Here is a 20,836-nt window from a genome sequence, read left to right on the forward strand (position 1 = left end):
ACTCTATGGCGTACATTTGTGGAGGAATGCATATAGACCAGGTCCTAAATTGTTAAATTCTTGGTGGTGGTGGTGGTGGGGGGGGGGGGGGACAGGGGTTTTGTTTATTTGATTATAAAATTTGAAGCAACTAATTGAATGTGCTTTTAACAAGATCCGTGCAAATGTCTGATGTCATTTTTTTCTTCAGAATTTGTGTGTTCTTGCATTATTTATAAAAGTGGTTTATTTTATCAATAGGTTTCAAAAAGGATATTAATATTGATTTCATCCATTGTTTATGTAATCATTAAATATAAGTATATAAAAACTGAGCTTAGCAGGCAAATCCGTACATGTTCAGTTCCTGATGGCATGAGTGGACTGTATTGTGATTTCTTTTCTTTTCTTTCAGTTTGCAAATACATGTTGTAAAAGATTTGCAAAGATGATATCAATATTGATTTCATCTATTGTAGTTAAGTAATGCCAATGTTTAAGTCATTTTTTAGTATGGAAACTGAACTCAATTGGCTAACACACACACAGGTCATAGGTTGTATTATAATTGTGAATTTTTTTTGAGTGAGCAAATGCAATAACGACTCAGACTTTCTTTCCAATGTTTTCTCACTGCATATGTTTTTAGCCCCGCTGTTGAGCGGAGCTTATCACATGAGTGATTGTCCGTCGTCTGTGTCAACAAAATCGACACAGCAGGGTCGCAGGCGTTCGTCATCAGCGTAAACTTTACAATTCTTCTTCAAAACCGCAAGTCAGAATGTTTTCAAGTTTGATACATGTATGCAAGTACCAGGGTTCTCCCCAGGGCTTTTTAGTGCTACGGTGCTTGGCATTATATTTGTGAATCTTGGTGCTTTACTTGGGACCTCAAAGCTATGTGTTCTGACCTTGGCGCATGCCAATATCAGATGTGCAAAAGGTTTGTTTGCCATCGGGTCAAAGGACGCATGCCAGTCAACTAATACGTTAAAATCATAATGGCGGGTCTGTTTTTTATCGAAGCGATCGAGTGATCAAAAAAAATCGCTCCAGATAAAAGTAAATCAGATTTTACTTTCATTTTGTATAAAAAAATTAAAAAAAACATTTTTTCCATGGCATCATGACTGAGTAAGAGGATATATTGGTATAACCGGTTTATAACAAGTTATGTCACGTCGTAACTTTTATGATGGTTTTGAAGTTTTATTTGTTAGTTCATTACTGTAAATGTAAATGCTTTAGAAGTTTAGAACAATATGCCAATTAATTATGTGGTTGAACATATTTCTGGCTTAACGTTTCAAATGTGTTTCATTTAGCATTTTACAGTAGACATTAATATTGCAGCAATAATTTATTTGTTTTTAGTCTGCAGCATTTGTATTTCGAGGATGTTTCATTTTTAAATTCAAACTCTTCTAAATTGTGAAACATAATGTGTTGATTCCATTAAAAAAAAATATGACCGAGCTCATTAATATTCATAATTGTAAATGAGTTCTGTTAATTAATTAATGAATGAAAGGTATGTAAATGATATGCAAATTATTATGCAAATTAGTTAGTTTTTCTGGGGAGTACCATGGATGGTTCTCTCTCAGATTTGTTCATTTCATGTCAAAATTTTTGATCAAAATTGATATTTTTGACTTCTTTGAAACCATAATTCTGAATGCTTTCTACATGTAATTTGGTATATAGGCACCTTGGGTGGATCTCTCTCAGATTTGTTCATTTTATGTCAAAATCTCAAATTTTGTATTTTTGCTGAATATTTGTGTGATTTTTGGTCGAAAGTGATATTTTTGACTCCTTCTTTGAAACTGTAATTCTGAATGCTTCTAAATTTGACATGCAGGTACGTTGGATGTTTCTCGCCAAGATTTGTTCATTTTGTGTCAAAATCTCACCAATGAATATGATGAATATTTTTGTTGTAAAAGTGATATTTTCGACTTCTTGTTGAAAACCACATGTCTTATTGCTTTGAAATTACATATATAGGTACTACATGTGGACCTCTCTCAGATTTGTTCATTTCATTATGATATCTCAAATTCTCTAATTTTGATGAATATTTTTGTCATTTTTGATAAATAGTGATATTTCAGACTTCTTGTTGAAAACAGCAAGTCAGATTGTTTTAATACTATACATATTTTTACATATTATTTTCCAATGATATCTTCAGTTGTTTAATTGAAATGCACATTGCTAACAGTGGAGCTATCTCAGCCGAAAGGCTGCTTGTTATAAAAATTATACTTATTAAATACTGATAATAGATACATAAAGTTTTCTGGTCAGTATTTTCAGAACAGGAAGTCAGAAGTAGACAACAGGTTTTTTTGATAGGGGATGGTAGGTTACCGTTGACAGTGGAGCTCTCTCACACAGCTGCAGGTATTAATAGTTGTAACTATAGCACATACAGTACACTATACATGTATGAATTGTCCACTTGGTTACATTTATAATCCAAGTGAGTCAACACTGCCTGGTCTCCACTAGAATGGGTCAATTTACACACAGGTACTTTGTATAATAGTTTCACATCAGCCTAAAAAGTAGTTCCAGGCTTTAAAGTCTAGTGCATATTAAAAATCACCTGAGTGAGGTTTAACCTGATCTTAGCTTCTAGTTGAGAGGTCAAATGGATAAATTACTCTGCATTGTACCTTGGTTGGTTGGATAAGTAAACAGTAAGTGAAGTATACAGACCAGCCTTATATAATAATATATGACTGTGGATTTGTATTGTCCATGAGTTACATGTACATGTACATGTACTGTACATGTAGTAGGTCCAGGCGTTTCTTTGATTACTATGTCTTCTACCAGCTCTATGGTACATATTTTGCCTGATTTGTGAGCATTGAGCAACTGTGGTTCCTGAATTATTTGGTCACTATAAATGTGATATTGCGTATGATGGTATTACTATTAGCATTGGTAATTAGTGTATGTTAATTTATATTACTGTACTTCCCAGTCATAAGCCCTGCTCTGAGTATAAGCATGGAGGTATAAGCCAACTCCTTATTTTTAGACATCAACATCCCTGGTTATAGGACCAGAGTGTTTTTACCAGACATCTGATTAAAATATGCATGTAAAAATTGCATAAAAAGAATGATTGGTCTAATAGTTCTCTTTTTGACATGCTTTTACAAGACCTTACAGCCTTACAAAAAGAGTGATAAAAACGGAAGTCTACAAGAACTTACCAAGTCTATCAAACATTCTAAGTTTGTGTATTTTTAAACAAAAAAGTCAGGGAGGATGATCACAACAGCAGCAGAGAATACCCGTTCAACGCAATGCCGTCAGCTGACAATATTACGGTGATCATAGCGTTACGCATAAGGTATAGATAGATCAATGAAAAATCGCTGACTTTAGTTTTGAAATGCCATTGTAGAAAAAAAATGTCATTATTGATTTGTTAATTTCTTCATATTCTGATAACCTGCAATCTTGCAGACTTTACAAATTTAACAAAAAAATGTTTTTCCTCCACGCTGTACGAACTGACGGTAACATTGGCACTAAAACTGACTTGTTGTACACAAAATAATGATGAAGCAGTTACATGTACCTCCATGGATAACTATATATTCACTGACTGGCTATAAGTATTTCAATTTCTTTCCTGTTCTATTTCAAACTTTATTTGACTTGATGCACACATAAAATACAATGAATTTAAATGATATAAAATATATGAGATACTGTAAAATGACTAATTTTCACTGGGTTTAAATTTCACCGATTTATCATTTCTGGGTTTTAAATTCACGGTTTCGTCATTTAGATAATGTTTTCTATGCTAAATTTTACATATTCAACAACTTTTAATTTAGCGCATTTTCCAGTCAGCGAAATAAGCTAAATTAAAACCCAGTGAATAATTACCCCCTTTACAGTATGTATAAAACTATCTCTTCTTTATTTCAGTTATGTTTGTTGGGAAAACTAATTATTATGCAAATCAAATTATGCAAATAAGATGTATTGTTATGTAAAATTAGCCGCGATGCTTGGCTTGGAGTAACACTGTAATCATCACATTTCAATGAAACTTGGTACATAGATGTCATAGGACACTGCACAGACCTTTAGGGTAATGTCAGTGCATATTAATTACCTAATTTGCACAATTAATTTTCAGCTTTTGATGTTTCAAGTAGTAAGCATGATATTTCAATGAAACTTGGTACATAGATACTCCAGGACTATGCAGAGATTGATTGTTTTGGGATAAATATTTGTGCATATTAATTACCTAATTTGCATAATTAGTTAATTTTCAGCTTTTCCACAGATATCTCAGGTACTAATTATCACATTGCAATGAAACTTGACACATAGATCCTTTAGGACTATCCAGAGACCTGATTAGTTTTAGGGTAAATAATTGTGTATATTAATTACTTAATTTGCATAATTAATTAATTTTCAGCTTTCACACTGATTTCTCAAGTACTAATCATCACATTTCAATGACACTTTGTACATGGATGCTGTAGGACAATAGACAGACCTGGATAATCTGTACATATTAATTACTAATTTACATAATTAACCACTTTTAAGCTATCACACTGATATCTAAAGTACTAATTATTCCATTTCAATGAAACTTAGTGCAAAGATGCTCTAGGACAATGTGCAAACCTGATTAGTTTGGGGTTAAAATCTGTTTATATTAATTTCCTAATTAGCATAATAATTCATAATTTTTTGGTTTTTTGGTTCTAATCACATTTCAATTAAACTTGGAGACATAGATTTTCTGTTACATTGCGCAGACCTCATTAGTTTTACACTCAAATCTGGTCATATTAATTTTCTGATTTGCATAATTAGTTTTCAGCTAAGTAATTTCAAATTATATTTAATGTGTCTCCAATACTCTCAGCACATGGGAGTTCTTTCTAAGCTTTCTTTGATTTTCAGTTCTACTTGCACTATGTTGTTACATATGTGATTTCAACCACATATTTCCGATGATGTCATTTTGTAATATCTTTCATGGATGTTCCTATAGCATATATGCATTTTACCACACTTCAATATTTCTGATAAATTATGTTGTTTTGTGATTTCTTGCAGGAAGATGAAGATTATGACATTGAAATAGACATTGATCAACTCTTAGAATGCCCTGCAGATGAAAGGTGTACATATGTTAAAAATATCTTAGTAGAAGCAAAAAAACCAATAGATGTAAGTCACTTAGATGTCATTGATGCAATAAAACATGTCTAAGTTTGACATGTTTTTAGCAGAATGGCTTGTTTGTAATCACTTAAGGTAGCGAGACTATTATTTGTGTTGAAAATTACGATTGTCAATTTATTTATTAGTCCCCGTTCTGACAAAGTCCGAAAACGGGGACTTATAATTCGGTCTCCGTCCGTGTGTCTGTGCGTTCATGCGTCCCTCCGGAGCCATATCTCAGAATCCCTTGGACCGATTCCGTTCATTCCTTGCATGTGCCTAGTACTTTATGTGGGACATATGCACATGCAGTGGTTTAGCGATTCGATTAAAAATGGCCGACTGGCAGCCATCTTGTTTTTTGAAAATGTTGTATTTTGGACATGCTTTGTCAGTTTTCAATCAAACTTGGTACATATATTATACATGTTAGGATACATGTCCATGACGATATATTTCACAATTGGATCAAAGATGGCCGACTGGCAGCCATCTTGTTTTTTGAAAATGTCGTATTTTGGACATGCTTTGTCAGTTTTCATTCAAATTTAGTACATAGATCATACATGTTAGGATACATGTCCCCGACCGTCCATGAGTTCCTGAGTCTGTCCATCTGTCCGTGTGTCCGTCCGTCTGTGTGTCAGTCTGTCCAGAGTCATATTTCAGAATCCTGTTGACCGATTCCGTTCATTCTTTGCATGTGTCTAGTACCTTATGTGGGACATATGCACATGCAGTGGTTTAGCGATTCGATTAAAAATGGCCTACTGGCAGCCATCTTGTTTTTTGAAAATGTTGTATTTTGGACATGCTTTGTCAGTTTTCATTCAAACTTGGTACATATATTATACATGTTAGGATACATGTCCATGACGATATATTTCACAATTGGATCAAAGATGGCTGACTGGCAGCCATCTTGTTTTTTGAAAATGTTGTATTTTGGACATGCTTTGTCAGTTGTCATTCAAACTTGGTACATAGATTATACATGTTAGATTACATGTCCATGACGATTTATTTCGCAATTGGATCAAAGATGGTCGACTGGCAGGCATCTTGTTTTTTTGTTTTTTTATGTGGTATCTTGGACGTGCTCTGTCAGTTTTCATTCAAATTTGGCTCATACATGTACTTTATACATGTTAGGATGCATATCCATGACAATTTCTTTCAAAATCTGGTCAAGGATGGCCGATTGACAGCCATCTGACTTTTTGGCCTTACTACTATATTTCCACAATTTATGTACAATTTTCATTCGTATTTGGCACATACATCATACATATCAGTGTGTTTCATAATCAGATCAAAGATGGCTGAATAACGGCTGTTTTTATTTTGGCCATATTACTATGACACAAAACACGTGTTTTGATGTAAATAAACAATCTGTTGTATACGCCACTTGGAACTCAAGTTTCAAGGACACGCTCGCGACAACCCCTCCGCTTTAATACGACGAGCACAAAGAGAACTTAACGGGGACTGTGTCATTTTCAATGACTTGTTTCCTATGAGGAATATGAGAGTGCAATATCATATGTTTTTTTCCCTTCGAGGAATTTGAGTGAGTGCAATAGTATATGTTTATTTCCTATGAGGAATTTGAGTGAGTGCAATAGTATATGTTTTTTTTCCCTTTGAGGAATTTTAGTGAGTGCAATAGCATATGTTTATTTCCTATGAGGAATATGAGTGAGTGCAATAGCATGTGTTTATTTCCTATGAGGAATTTGAGTGAGTGAGTGCAATAGTATATGTTTATTTCCTATGAGGAATATGAGTGAGTGCAATAGTATATGTTTATTTCCTATGAGGAATATGAGTGAGTGCAATAGCATATGTTTATTTCCTATGAGGAATTCGAGTGAGTGCAATGGCATATGTTTATTTCCTATGAGGAATATGAGTGAGTGAGTGCAATAGTATATGTTTATTTCCTATGAGGAATATGAGTGAGTGCAATAGCATATGTTTATTTCCTATGAGGAATATGAGTGAGTGCAATAGTATATGTTTATTTCCTATGAGGAATATGAGTGAGTGCAATAGCATATGTTTATTTCCTATGAGGAATATGAGTGAGTGCAATAGCATATGTTTATTTCCTATGAGGAATTTGAGTGAGTGCAATAGCATATGTTTATTTCCTATGAGGAATATGAGTGAGTGCAATAGCATATGTTTATTTCCTATGAGGAATTTGAGTGAGTGCAATAGTATATGTTTATTTCCTATGAGGAATATGAGTGAGTGCAATAGCATATGTTTATTTCCTATGAGAAATATGAGTGAGTGCAATAGTATATGTTTATTTCCTATGAGCAAATATGAGTGAATGCAATAGCACATGTCTATTTCCGATGAGAAATCTCAAGTTACATTAACATGATAGGCTATAAACTATAGTGATGAAATGCAAGATAACAAATATGATACGGTATCCTCAAATATGTTAAACTCAGTAATCTGTACCTAACAAAACTTTGTTGTGATCTTGCTATCTTCTTTAAATTCGCTTGACAATAATGGTTTTCGTGCTAAGTACATGTATGAATTAAAAGAATACAAATAAATTTTATTTTGAACACCAAGATATAAGAGAGTTTTCATGGTACATGTACCAAGTGTTGGCTGCCAGACGTGGACATGAAAACATTTGATTGTATAAACAATGTTGATAAAAAAGTGCCCTAGGCAGTGTTTTAGTTCTTCCAAACTATGACTCATTGAAAAGAGATAAATATGGTATTAGTGTCTGTTAATTCTATTTTTGATGGCCTCAAATCTAGTTAATTACCTATTTTGTAACTAATTCATTAAAGCGTGACAGGCTTCAAAACTACTGTGTCTTTGTGATAACAATGTGTTTAACTTGCATTTACAAATAATTTGAATAAGTGCTGTCCATGACTGTGCACTTACTGTAACACATGTAAACTGTGAGTAAAAAAATAACATTCTCAGTTTTGAAATTTCCACCCACAACCTTCAGGACTAATATGCTAATTATAACACCAACCTGTCTACTCTGTTGATAAAGTAAATTGAATAGTCATGTAACTATGACAACAACTAAACTGTGTAACACTGTGCACATTCCTTTCCTGCTTAGCACTGGCCTGTTATGTGCTGTCAGCTGATTGCTGTACCAGTTAGCATATCAGTCCCTAATACAGGATACTTGAAAACCTCGGGGTTCAAATTCTACTCAAGACAGCTCGTATTTTTTCCCAGTTACATGTTGGTACATGTTGGCGATGTGCTTCGCTAGGATTGCCTTTATAATCACTTTTGTCGTTTTGTGTGTGTGTGTGATTTCCAGTGTTTTCACGTATTATTTCTTCTGTGATTTTTTTGGCTTGGTCGATTTCACTCAAACTTGGCAGGTAGGTCACACCTTCACCCTAGTTATTAGGAAAAATCTAAAAAAAAATTTTGGACCACCGTTGCCATAGCAACAGCCAAAAAACTGATTTTTGGATAGCTTCGCGCCAAATGTATCTCCTACAAATTTAGGATAAAACACTTCAGACATAGCTTATTCTACTCAGCTTGAGTGTGGGCACAAAGTTACTATTTGAATTTTTAGCCCCCGCCGGATCTGTGCATCCGTGTGTGCACATTTTCACCTTACCAGCTTTTTCTCACACATGTGTGATCCAATTCAGTTCAGAGTTGGTACAGAGACAGGAATTGATGGTGCTATTATGGACATCAAGTTATTTTTTCGATTCTTCAAAGTTCCACTGTGTTTTTCTTTGATTTTTAACATTTTTCCTTCAAAAGTGCTGGAAAATCCGACTTTTCCCGAGTTTAATCCGAGTTTTGATGACACATACGCAGTTCTCGTCTCGGTGGAAATCACAGTCATTTTTGTGTGAGGATATTGTATCCCGGAATTGTATCTTTATTTGCGCAACGCTTATCCGGACAAAATTGTGTCTCGTCAATTTCAAAGGTAAGAAACTGTGCTTGGTATGGTATTTATACACTTTGAATTATCGTTTGTGTCTCGGGTTTGGTGATCGTGAAAAACTATTGCTAACCTGGCGAGAGTTTCGCCAGAAAAACTGCCTTTTTGACTCCCGTGTGCGAAGCACAAAAGGGAGTTTTTGCAGTTACCCTGTCTGTATGTATGTATGTCACTTTTTATGTTCCACCGTTATCTCAAGAACCACTAATCAAATTTTGATGAAACTTTGTACATAGATGCTCTGGGATAATGCGCAGAGTTGATTAGGTTTTGGTAAAAATCTATGAATATTAATTACCTAATTTGCATGATAATTAGCTGATTTTTAGCTGTTTCAAGACTGTTCCCCTGATATCTGAAGAACCACTCATTGGATTTTGATGAAATTTGGCACATGGATGCTCTGAACTAGTGCGCAGATTTGATTAGTTTTGGGTAAAAATCTATGAATATTAATTACCTAATTTGCATGATAATTAACTGAATTTAAGCTGTTCTATGACTTTTCCACTGATTTTTGAAAAACCACTCATTGGATTTCAATGAAACTTGGCACATGGATGCTCTGAACTAATGCACAGATTTGATTAGTTTTGGGTAAAAATCTGTTAATATTATTAATTACCTAATTTACATAATGATTAATCAATTTTCAGCTTTTCCACTGATATCTCAAGTACTAATCATAACATTTCAATAAAACTTGGTACATAGGTGTCCTATGACACTGCACAGACCTGATGGTTTTTAGGGTAATATCAGTACATATTAATTACCTAATTTGCATAATTAATTTACTTTCAGCTTTTGATATTTCGAGTAGTAATGATCATGTTTCAATGAAACTTGGTACATAGTTACTTGAGGACTGTGCAGAGACCTAATTAGTTTTTTGGTAAATATTTGTGCATATTAATCACCTTATAAGCATAATTAGTTAATTTTCAGCTTTTCACCTGATATCTCAAGTAGTAATCATCACATTTCAATGAGACTTGCGACATAGATATTCTAGGACTATGCAGAGACCTGATTAATTTTGAGATAAAAAATTGTGCCTATTAATTACCTAATTTGCATAATTAGTTAATTTTTTGCTGTTCTATGGCTGTTGCACTGATGTCTGAAAACCACTCATTGGATTTCAATGAAACTTTTAAATAGTACCCATCACATTTCAATGAACCTAAGACTATACACCATATTAGTTTTTGCTAAATATTTATGCTTCTTAATCACCTAATTAACATAATTAATTAATACTAATATCTCAAGTATTGATCATCACATTTGAATAAAACTTGGTACATAAATGCTCTAGGACAATAGACAGCCTGATTAATTTTGGGTTAAAATCTGTTCATATTAATTCTCTAATTAGCATAATAATTAATATTTTTTTGGTTCTAATCACATTCCAATGAAACTTGGTACATTGTGCAGACTTTATTAGTTTTACACCTAAATCTGTTCATATTAGTTACCATATTTGCATAATTAGTTTTCAGCTATTCCATCAATATCTCAAGTATAAGTAATTTTGAATTAATTTTTAATGTGTCTCCAAAACTCTCAGCACACGGGAGTTCTTTCTAAGCTTTCTTTGATTATTATTGTTGGAGGAATTGATTATGTATTGTGTAAATTGAAAGTTTACCTCGTGATTTAAGAGGTTTGCAGTGCTCTCCCCGGGATTCAAACGTCGTGGTGGTGTCGGCACAATGCTGCTCTGAGACGCTTGCCAGACTCTGCCTCGCTCAAAATCATTATTGCCATGCTTGATTTCCGCAACATTTACATTATGATTTCCACAGCTATTGTTCTATGAGATGCGTCCTCAAGTTTAGTTGGATCGGCATGTACTCATTGAAAGTGTTGGTTTATTTACGTAATCCACTGATCATGCCAATGCGAAGTTAAAAATATGTCGCTACTCGGAGAGCTTGCCCAGAACGCTACTTGTCCCAAATAAACGTACCGGTACGTTTATTTTTTTTCCCGAAAAATTCCACCTGGTACATTCTTATTTGGGACGATATGTTTATTCATTTTTCTAAATCGGGCAAATTAAAATGCCTTTTTTTCCATGAATTACGAAGCCAAAAGATCGCACTAAAACATCGGTAAATATCTTCCGTGTTGCTTTCACCATGTGGTCCCTGAACTATCATTAACATATTTAAATGTTTATGGTAATTTAAGCACATGGGCACCATCCAGCATTTTGATTGGTTGATTAGCGACTTGACCTATCTGGTCAATAAACACACCTCGTCAGCATGGATAACATGGCAGATATCATATGGCATGGAGCATTAGCATGTAATCGAAATAATTTGCTTACGATAAAACTAAGTTGAATTTTACTTGCATTTCAGAACAATTCAACAAATTTATTTTTTGTACGTTAATCACCACTGAGTACTAATCAACAATTGCAACACTTCGAAAACAAGTAAGCTACCGTACCATGATCATTTGCTACTAACAAAAAAATAATGCATATTAAATATAGTGAATATTTTTTGTTGTCATCTGAACAGTTTTTTTGATTGACTGTAATTTTCCAACATTTCATGACGCCCAATGTAGAACGAAATTAAGGGACGACGTCAAAAGATCGATGTCGGATAAAAAACTTAATTCCTTTAGTTTTTTTCCAAACCCCTCTATCCCCCACTGAAACTTAATTGATAAATATTGGTCATGGCGTCAGACTACATTCACCATTAAATACAAATTGATAATCGGACAGTAGTTGGTTGTCGGGTGGGTGTAAAAAGATTTTACAAATGCACCTCATTTGACGCACAGATTTACACTTGAATCAAACCATTTTTCTGGTTTTTTTTCCCTTTTCGGTTATATCTGTCTATGATTGGATAGAAAAAAAAAACGAACTACAAATACTCCATTAAAACTTCATTAAAAAAATAAAATTGTTTTTGTAGGATGGAAACTTTTTGAGGCAAAACCCCCCACCCCCAAACCAAAAAGGAAATAAGTTTTTTATCCGACATCAATCTTTTGACGTTGTCCCTAAGGTCTTTCACTCCTCCTTGACGCCTATTTAAAAGATTATACAGCATCTTGCTTTTCGCCAGCCACGAAGGTCACACTAGTAGATGAACTTGATCGATACTGTTGACCATTCCGTGCATTTTTTATCAACGCACGACGGCACGCAAATCGAGAAAAGTATTGTCCTTGCAACAATTTTGCGCAATACATCACTATTGTACTGTGACTGATTTTAATACCGTTTTACGTTTTACCCCCAGGCACGTGCCCCTCCCTGGGCAAGCGCCCCTGTTTTCACAAAAGTTACATGTTGGGGACATCCTCGGTTAAACGCCCAGGGTGATTTTTAGCCAAGAACGGGGTCGAAAATGAAGTTTTATTTGTCAAAACCGAACGCCTTTGATTTATTTAAATAGTGTGTTTGTTACGATAGTTCTCTTTTGGGAGTGTGTGGTGGCCCTGAAAAGGGCCATTTTGTTGGGGTTTTCACGTAAAAACTCATTGGAACTTAACGAAGTAAGATGAACCACGCAGCATGTGGCGCACACGTTCTGCTTTCTCTTCATTCACGATGAATCCAATATTGCAATAATCCATACCTTGGTGAGTGGTTTGAAGCACTTAGCTTTGGTTTCAAAACATAGCACTTCGCTGACTGTGAATCCATAACGAGAGCACAGTCAGCTGGCATCGGTGTCGCTGGGTGTATATGATAAATGGAAGTTGTGCAACCAAATTTGCAGAGTTCGCAGTTTTTCGCCGATAAAAAAATAACATTCCGGAGGGGGTGAAACGAAAGAGCATCGCCATTCGATGGACGCGGGGCTTTTTGGCAAAGACCGCAAACATATCCGTGTCCAGCCATTGGTTGGCCACGTAGAGGTCAAAATACGCGTTCTATTTTTACGCGTTAAGTTTGGTTCTTCCGTTTCACCCCCTCCGGAATGTTCTACTTTCGCAGCCTAATCGCAGGTTTTTCAAAAAACGTCGAAAAAACACAAGAATTAGTAGAAATGTTCCTGTTTTGGGCGGATTATAAAATGTCTTTATTACAAAAATGCTGAAAAACCATGAGTTTTTGCGTTAGTTATTTTTTCATTGGCGAAAAACTGCGAACTCGGCAAATTTGGTTGCACAACTTCCCTTTATCATATACACCTAGCGACACCGGTGCCAGCTGACTGTGAACGGGAGCTAGCACTTTTGAGACATCACGTCGTAAACTTGCTACTTTCTTTCCATCCTTCATCACAGCTATGGCATTACGGTCATGTGGATTATTTTTCTGTCATTGAAGAAAAAACATTTTGCCAACCTCAAGTCCATTACGATAACCATAATGAGACATGCCGACGATGGGTTTATTTTCAGTCTGTTTTTTATGTATCACCATTTGGATATGTTTATGTATTCACAATAGTTTGTAAACATTTCACATAAGTAATAAAAAGTTTATTTGTTTCATAACCCTGTCTGCTATTCTTCAGTAATTACGATGCGATGTATCAATACGTGCGTGAACAAAATTATGCTAATGAGGTCATCGCCATCTTGGATTACAAGCGGTAGTTTTTCCCGGACGTTTCGACTTGCACGGATCACGGTTACTAAAAAAAGTAACTGTGCATTGATTACAATACTTACCATACGTTGTAGCCAATTTCAGTGAGTAATACAACTTCATTTGCTGCATAAAACAAGTTTTATTCTTGAAATTCGACCATGTGTCTTAGTGTGCCCGCAGTTCTTGACCGGGTGCTCACGTTTATTGAAACCTCGCATAAATCAAGAAATAAGTATGTGTACAAAGTGTACGAAAGCATTCCTTTATTTGTCCTTATCATACGATCACAAAAACAACTTTTTAAAATCATTTTTGGGGTGGTCCTCAGGTAAGCGCCCACCCCCAATTTTTCCCGATTTTGTATGTTCAGGCCCCTGGGCGCGTGCCCGGGGTAATACGGTAATAATAATAATATTACAATATTTATTCAACATTAAAACAAACTACAGTGAGTTGTTCTATGGTCATATAAAAATAAAGTAAACTACATTAAGATACAGTAAAGTTAACCAACTAAACAGAATCCTAAATAAAGCTAAATAATATTACAAATACATTTAGAATCACAATAAACTTGTATGATACAATACACAAACTAGTATTGCTAAGAAGTGGAAAATCACATTCACATTAGAGTCATAACTATGGAAAGAATAATGAATATTTTTAAATTTGGTGGAGCTGCTCATATATCATTTGCATACATTTTTGTATGGTGCAGTTTCCCAGCCAGTCTGACTCGAGTAGTGATTGGTTTGCTATTTCATTATATCTTGCGGCCTTTCAAACAGTATATTGCTAGACATGCATCAATTGTTGTCCATTTATATTCCTAATGTAATTTCTTTCTGGCTGGTATAAATATATTAAGTAATATGTTTTCGTACTGAAAAGACGATGCACAAATATCTTTTTTAATTAAATTTAACAGCTAGTGGGAGCACATACATGTATGCTACAACCTCTGCTTACTTTTGACTAAATGTTTTTTTTGTTTTTTTCAGGTGCAGAGCCAAAATTTTTTTCTCAGAAAGCAAAGCCTTTGGAACTGCATATATTACAAAAGCATAGTATTTGCGGCATGTCTGACAATTGTATAAAGTTTCACAGGTCCTCTTTTTAGCTCCGCTGTCGACTTTGTCAAGCAGAGCTTATCATATGAGTGATTGTCCGTCGTCGTCCGTGTCAATGTTTTACTTTTTCGACTTCTTCTTGAAAACTACAAGCCTAAATGCTTTGATACTTGGTGTATATGTACCTTGGGTAGACCTCTCTTAGTTTTGTTCATTTCATGTTGATATCTTCAATTCTCTAATTTTGGTGAATATTTTTGTCATTTTTGGTAAAAAGTGATATTTTCGACTTCTTGTTAAAAACCAGTAGTTCAATTGCTTTGATATTACATATATAGGTACTACATGTGTACCTCTCTCAGATTTGTTCATTTTGTGATGATATCTTCAATTCTCTAATTTTGGTGAATATTTTTGTCATTTTTGTAAAAAGTGATATTTTAAACTTGTTAAAAACCAAAAATTCAATTGCTTTGATATTACATATATAGATACTACATGTAGACCTTTCTCAGATTTGTTCATTTTGTGATGATCTCTTCAATTCTCTGATTTTGGTGAATATTTTTGTCATTTTTGGTAAAAAGTGATATTTTCGACTTCTTGTTAAAAACTGCAAGTCCAATTGCTTTGATATTACATATATAGGTACTACATGTGAATCTCTCTCAGATTTGTTCATTTCGTGATGATATCTTCAATTCTCTAATTTTGGTGAATATTTTTGGTAAAAAGTGATATTTTCGACTTCTTGTTAAAAACTGCAAGTCCAATTGCTTTGATATCACATATATAGATACTACATGTAGACCTTTCTCGGATTTGTTAATTTCGTGATATCTTCAATTCTCTAATTTTGGTGAATGTTTTTGTCATTTTTGGTAGAAAGTGATATTTTCGACTTCTTGTTAAACTAAGAGCGGAGCTATCTCAGCCGATAGGCTGCTTGTTTTCCTTAAAAATCTATAAAAAAAAACAAGCTTTTTCTCAGATATGCGTCATCTAGTTTTGTTCAAAGTTGGTACAGGGACAGGTAATAATTGTTTACAAGTGCACATCGCATTATATGTTTAACAAGTTATAAATTGTCTCAGAAAAGCCAAATGAATATTTTTTTTTACCCTACCCCCCTAAAATTGTAACACATCAATTCTGAACAATTAATAATGGAATTTTAATACAGCTCACAATAGTTGCTTTCACGCACAGCTCCTTAGCACGGGCTAAGAGGTCAAATTCCTTAGCCGGTGCTAAGCAAACGTGCCTGAACACTTAGCACGGGCTAAGGAATGCTAAGTACGTGTTAAATCTGATCCGAATTTAAAACGCGGTCTAGACACTTAGCACGGGCTAACGAAGTGTGTGCAAATGCTTAGCCCAGGGCTAAGCGCCCTCTGTGACGACCTTTGGGTGTGAACATTACGCACGTGGTCAAATATATCCAACTTTCTCATTCCCAAAATGGCAACCGAGCTCAGTGTACATGCTTCCACACTGATTGGGTCGCTGTAGTAGAGCGTACAGCAGCACCAATCGTAGACAAAATAAATTTGGTTCGCTGTCTACGACATGCATTAATAAAACTCTGTATTCTGTTACACTGTTGTATACTGTTTCTGTGCATCCAAATAAGTTGGGTCCGTCTTCTCTCGCGTTCCTGTGCACATCGCTTCAAAATTAGAACGAAACATGTCAGCAGCAGAAATAGAACCTTGTGCGTGTCATCCATTTTTCATTCGTAAATAGCGGCTTGCACCTTAGCCCGTGCTAACGACTGGCTCTCCCTGTGCGTAGACGCAATTGGGTCTAGCCGAAATGCAAATATGCTAGATAAGCCTAAATCAGCTTGAATCTTAGCCCGTACTTTGTGTGACGTGAACACAACTATTGAATTAATTCACTCTGACACAAACCCAGTTCAATATATGTTTTTAAATTTTTTCTGAGCGGGGGCTATGACATGACATGTCATGTCATGTCTTGTTGATATCTTTTTTCATTACCGAGAAATTTGACCCCAAAGTTGGGTAACTTTTCACCAGCAACTGCTTTTAACTCCTCTGTGATTTTTTCGGCCCGGCTGATTTTATTAGTCCCCGTTCAGACGCAGTCCGAAAACGGGGACTTATGTTTTGAACTCTGTGTGTCCGTGTGTGTGTGTGTGCGTGCGTCTGTGCGTGCGTCCGGACCTAAACAAATCCTAAAAATCAAGCATTTCTCGGCTGTTTACAGATGGATTTTAGTATATACATTAGACATTATAGGACCTTGATGCACATCATTTTGTTTCACGATCTTATTCACGATGGCCGAATGGCGGCCATTTTTGTGCTAAAAAATCCTAAAAATCAACCATTTCTCGGCTGTTTACAGATGGATTTTGTTCAAACTTGGTATATGCATTAGACATGAGAGGACCTTGATGCACATCATTTTGTTTCACGATCTTATTCACGATGGCCGAATGGCGGCCATTTTTGTGCTAAAAATCCTAAAAATCAACCATTTCTCGGCTGTTTACAGATGGATTTTGTTCAAACTTGGTATATACATATTAGACATTATTGGACCTTGATGCAAATAATTTTGTTTTTCAGATAGAATTCAAAATGGCCGACTGGCGGCCATTATGTATTAATGAATGTGGTTCTCGTGCCATATCTCTGACTTGCTTTCACTGTTTATGTTCAAATTTTAAATATTCATTATACATCATGTCATAGATAAACAGATATATTGGTTTGACTATCCTATTCAAAATGGCTGAATGCTGGTCATTTTTGTGCTAAAAAATCATCAAATATCAAGCATTTATGGGTGGATTTCGTTCAAACTGGGTACATACATGTACATTAGGCATTACAGGTTCCTGATGCTCGTCATTTTATTTTTCAAAATGGCTGACTGGCAGCCATTTTGTTTTAATGATTGGGCTTCTAGAGCCATATCTCTTAAATGCTTTGACTTATTATATTTAAATTTAATATATTCGTTATACATCATGTTATATATATATACATGTATTCAAAATGGCTGATTTTGAATGCTGTTCCAGAGCAATATCTCTCAATATGGACAAGTACTTGTTTGACGATCAGATACAAATGTCAATCATTTTAATGTTAAAAAATCATATTCCTGACATGGTTATATTCCAGCTATATTACTATAAACAAAACTATATATCTTAAATTTGATAACTAACGGGGACTGTGCCATGCATGGCTTTTTCATACTTCACTTGCAGGTCGTACCGTCACTAATTGGAAACAAATCCTGGCCCACCACTGCCATTGCAACATCCAAAACTGATTTTTGAATACTTTCGCCCCAAATGTATTACCTCCTACAAGTTTTGTAATAGCAGTGTTCAAATGATCATGCTTTTTATTTTGGCTACGTTCAGGTATGTACGACCTAGAAATAGTGCAGTATGCGAGTACCAAGTTGCGAGTCGCAAGTAGCAAAATATGGCATATGCTAGTGGTAAAAACGGCATATGCGAGTGGTAAAATGTATCATTTGCTAGTAGCAAAAAAGCCTTACGCGAGGGGTAATACAAAGGCTTGTAACGTTTGCTTATAATATAACAACGTACGTTCAATTGTGTTTTATCACAGTAAAATCAAATATTTACCATGGTTATGAAATGATGTGTACATGGTTGGTTAAGATTGGCATGATGCTGTTAAGGTTTTTACTTTAGGGGTGATTCATATATAAAAATAATGGTAGCAAATAGGTGTCAACGCGATCTAGCCTAGGTGTCAACGGGCGCACGCCACCCTGTACTCAACATTACAGCCGACAAGTGTACGCGGATTACATTGCGAAGGTCGCAAATAAAAGCAGCTTTAACTACTATTTCCAGTGCTTTTTGTTTATTATTTTTGGGCGGCCAGTTTTTTTCATCTTAGAACTCCTTCCCATGATAAATTAGGTTATTAAAACACCGAAAAAAGATTGAAATACTATAGTGTAATGTTTGTTTGTGCTTCGATCGCGTAACGGACACTACTTATAAATTACACAGGATATAATAAAGCTGAATGGTCAACAAATCAGTATGCAAATTAAATCCTTTGTCTTCAGTCTGTCATTCAACATGATATGTAAATGCATGAAGGACGTGTTCACCTACAACTAAGTTTCCGGGAATAAATTGAAATTAGTCAACAAATGCATCGCACACTGTAAATTTGGACCAAAGATAAATAAAGTACACAATATATGGTTGCATAATCCGGGATTTTTAGAAAAAAAAATTTTTTCTAGTTTTTCCCCTCTCGCTACCTTAAGTGTTTATATCAAAAAGTTTGTTCAGTCATTTGCATAGAATCGATGTTTGCTCTTCACGAAATTGCACAGGAAACGTGAAAGCACAATAATTTAATAAACAGCCATGACCAGCCAGCACACTCCACATATCATGTGAAATTTGTTTTTTCTTTCGGTAAAATTTGTATGAACCCGTGGTCAGCGATTAAAGAATCATATAATTATAATTTTAGTTAGTAGAAACGGGTGCATGTTCACCGAAGGGTCACAGAATTCTAGTGTCACGCGCCGTTGTTTAAATGAAGACAATGGCAGGTTTCAAAAGTAATCACACCCCGGAGAGGTGTTAAATTTGCCACAACCCAAGTGTTAACTAGCACACAATTCCATAATACATAGTATATAATAAAGAAATAAAGTGCATGTTGAGTGATAAGTCCGCATGTTTACGAGACGTCCCTCACACTTGGAATGTATTTACACGCAACCTGGATCAAATTTGAATTGAAACAAATTGAAACAAAGAAGTGTCTGCCGTTGCTTGGTCAGGATAGAGACAATTTTCATGGGTAAATGCTAGTAGAAGACTTAGTCTCAATGCCCCAAATACTTCGACCTAACCACTTTATTTGTACAAGTAGAAAACGACTGAACGAACTTTTTGATACAGCGCATCATGCCAATCTTAAAGCGAACCTAAATGCAGCCTTAATTTATAGTTGTGTATATTCTGAACTGTATTCAAAATAATATTGCAGTGGTTTAAGTGCTTTCAATTAAACACCATGGAGGCCATTCATGGAGGGGAATAAATATTGAACGAACATATTTAACATCCGGGTACTTTTCAAAGCTATGACGTTTTAGTATCTGATCACATTCGTATACGCCATTGTACATGCCGTTCATTGTGTACTACTAGTATAAACTCAACTTTTATATGCACAATGTTGCTTTTTAAAACTTGGGTTAGAGCCTTATGCGTTTGAACCACAGTATTCTGAGAGTGAAAGCCCAATTGCGTTAAAGTACCGTACTTCCCCGATCGTAAGTCCCTCTCGAGTATGAAGCCCATCCCTATATTTTTACTTGGTATTTATCGAGTTGAGAGCATTCACGATTATAATATGTGTGTAAAAGGTGTGTTTCATTTCATAATAATCGTGATTGGCATGGTAGTTTGGTTCATGCTTTTAGTTTTATGAGAAAACTCGCATTAATTTCAGAGTGCATGGCAAACGTACACAACGTGGTTCGCATGCTTTCTATTCTGTCATTTACTCAGGATGAACCCCGATGTTGCAATTCTGGAGTAATCCATATTTCTTTGAGTAGTAGCTTTCGAAAAGCCAAAAATGTGATCGTTAAGTCGTGTACCTGGTTATTGACCTAGGGTTTGAACGATGAGACATGTTGGCGACCGAGAAAGGTGTTTAAATTCTTCCTCCACACTCAGTTTACCCACGGTTACTATGAACCGTCATTTATATTTCGGAAATTGCGAATCGCCAGTTTTTAGGAAAAAAATCATCGTTTTTTCGTTGCAATCAGTGCTACAGATCGCATTTTAACATTGCGGTAATTCACTTCCGCATTGCATTAAAAAATCATCGTCAATAATCGGAAATTTCATCATTACGAAGATAATGATAAATGCCTTCGTCCACTGTATTCTCACAGACCCTACCCATTATTTCACCGTGAATTCAG

General features: G+C 35.2%; 1 protein-coding gene across 1 annotated transcript in view; it reads left to right on the plus strand.

The window, feature by feature from the left end:
* LOC102805958 (protein phosphatase 1 regulatory subunit 14C-like) overlaps positions 1-20,836 on the plus strand; it is a 56,844-nt gene that overhangs the window by 24,495 nt on the left and 11,513 nt on the right. Inside the window, exon 2 of the mRNA XM_085507648.1 lies at positions 5,101-5,214. Within this exon, the coding sequence (XP_085363774.1) occupies positions 5,101-5,214 (114 nt within the window). The remainder of the gene's footprint in view (positions 1-5,100; positions 5,215-20,836) is intronic.

This window comes from Saccoglossus kowalevskii, chromosome 2 (assembly GCF_978046115.1).
Source record: "Saccoglossus kowalevskii chromosome 2, keSacKowa6.1, whole genome shotgun sequence".
NCBI lineage: Eukaryota > Metazoa > Hemichordata > Enteropneusta > Harrimaniidae > Saccoglossus > Saccoglossus kowalevskii.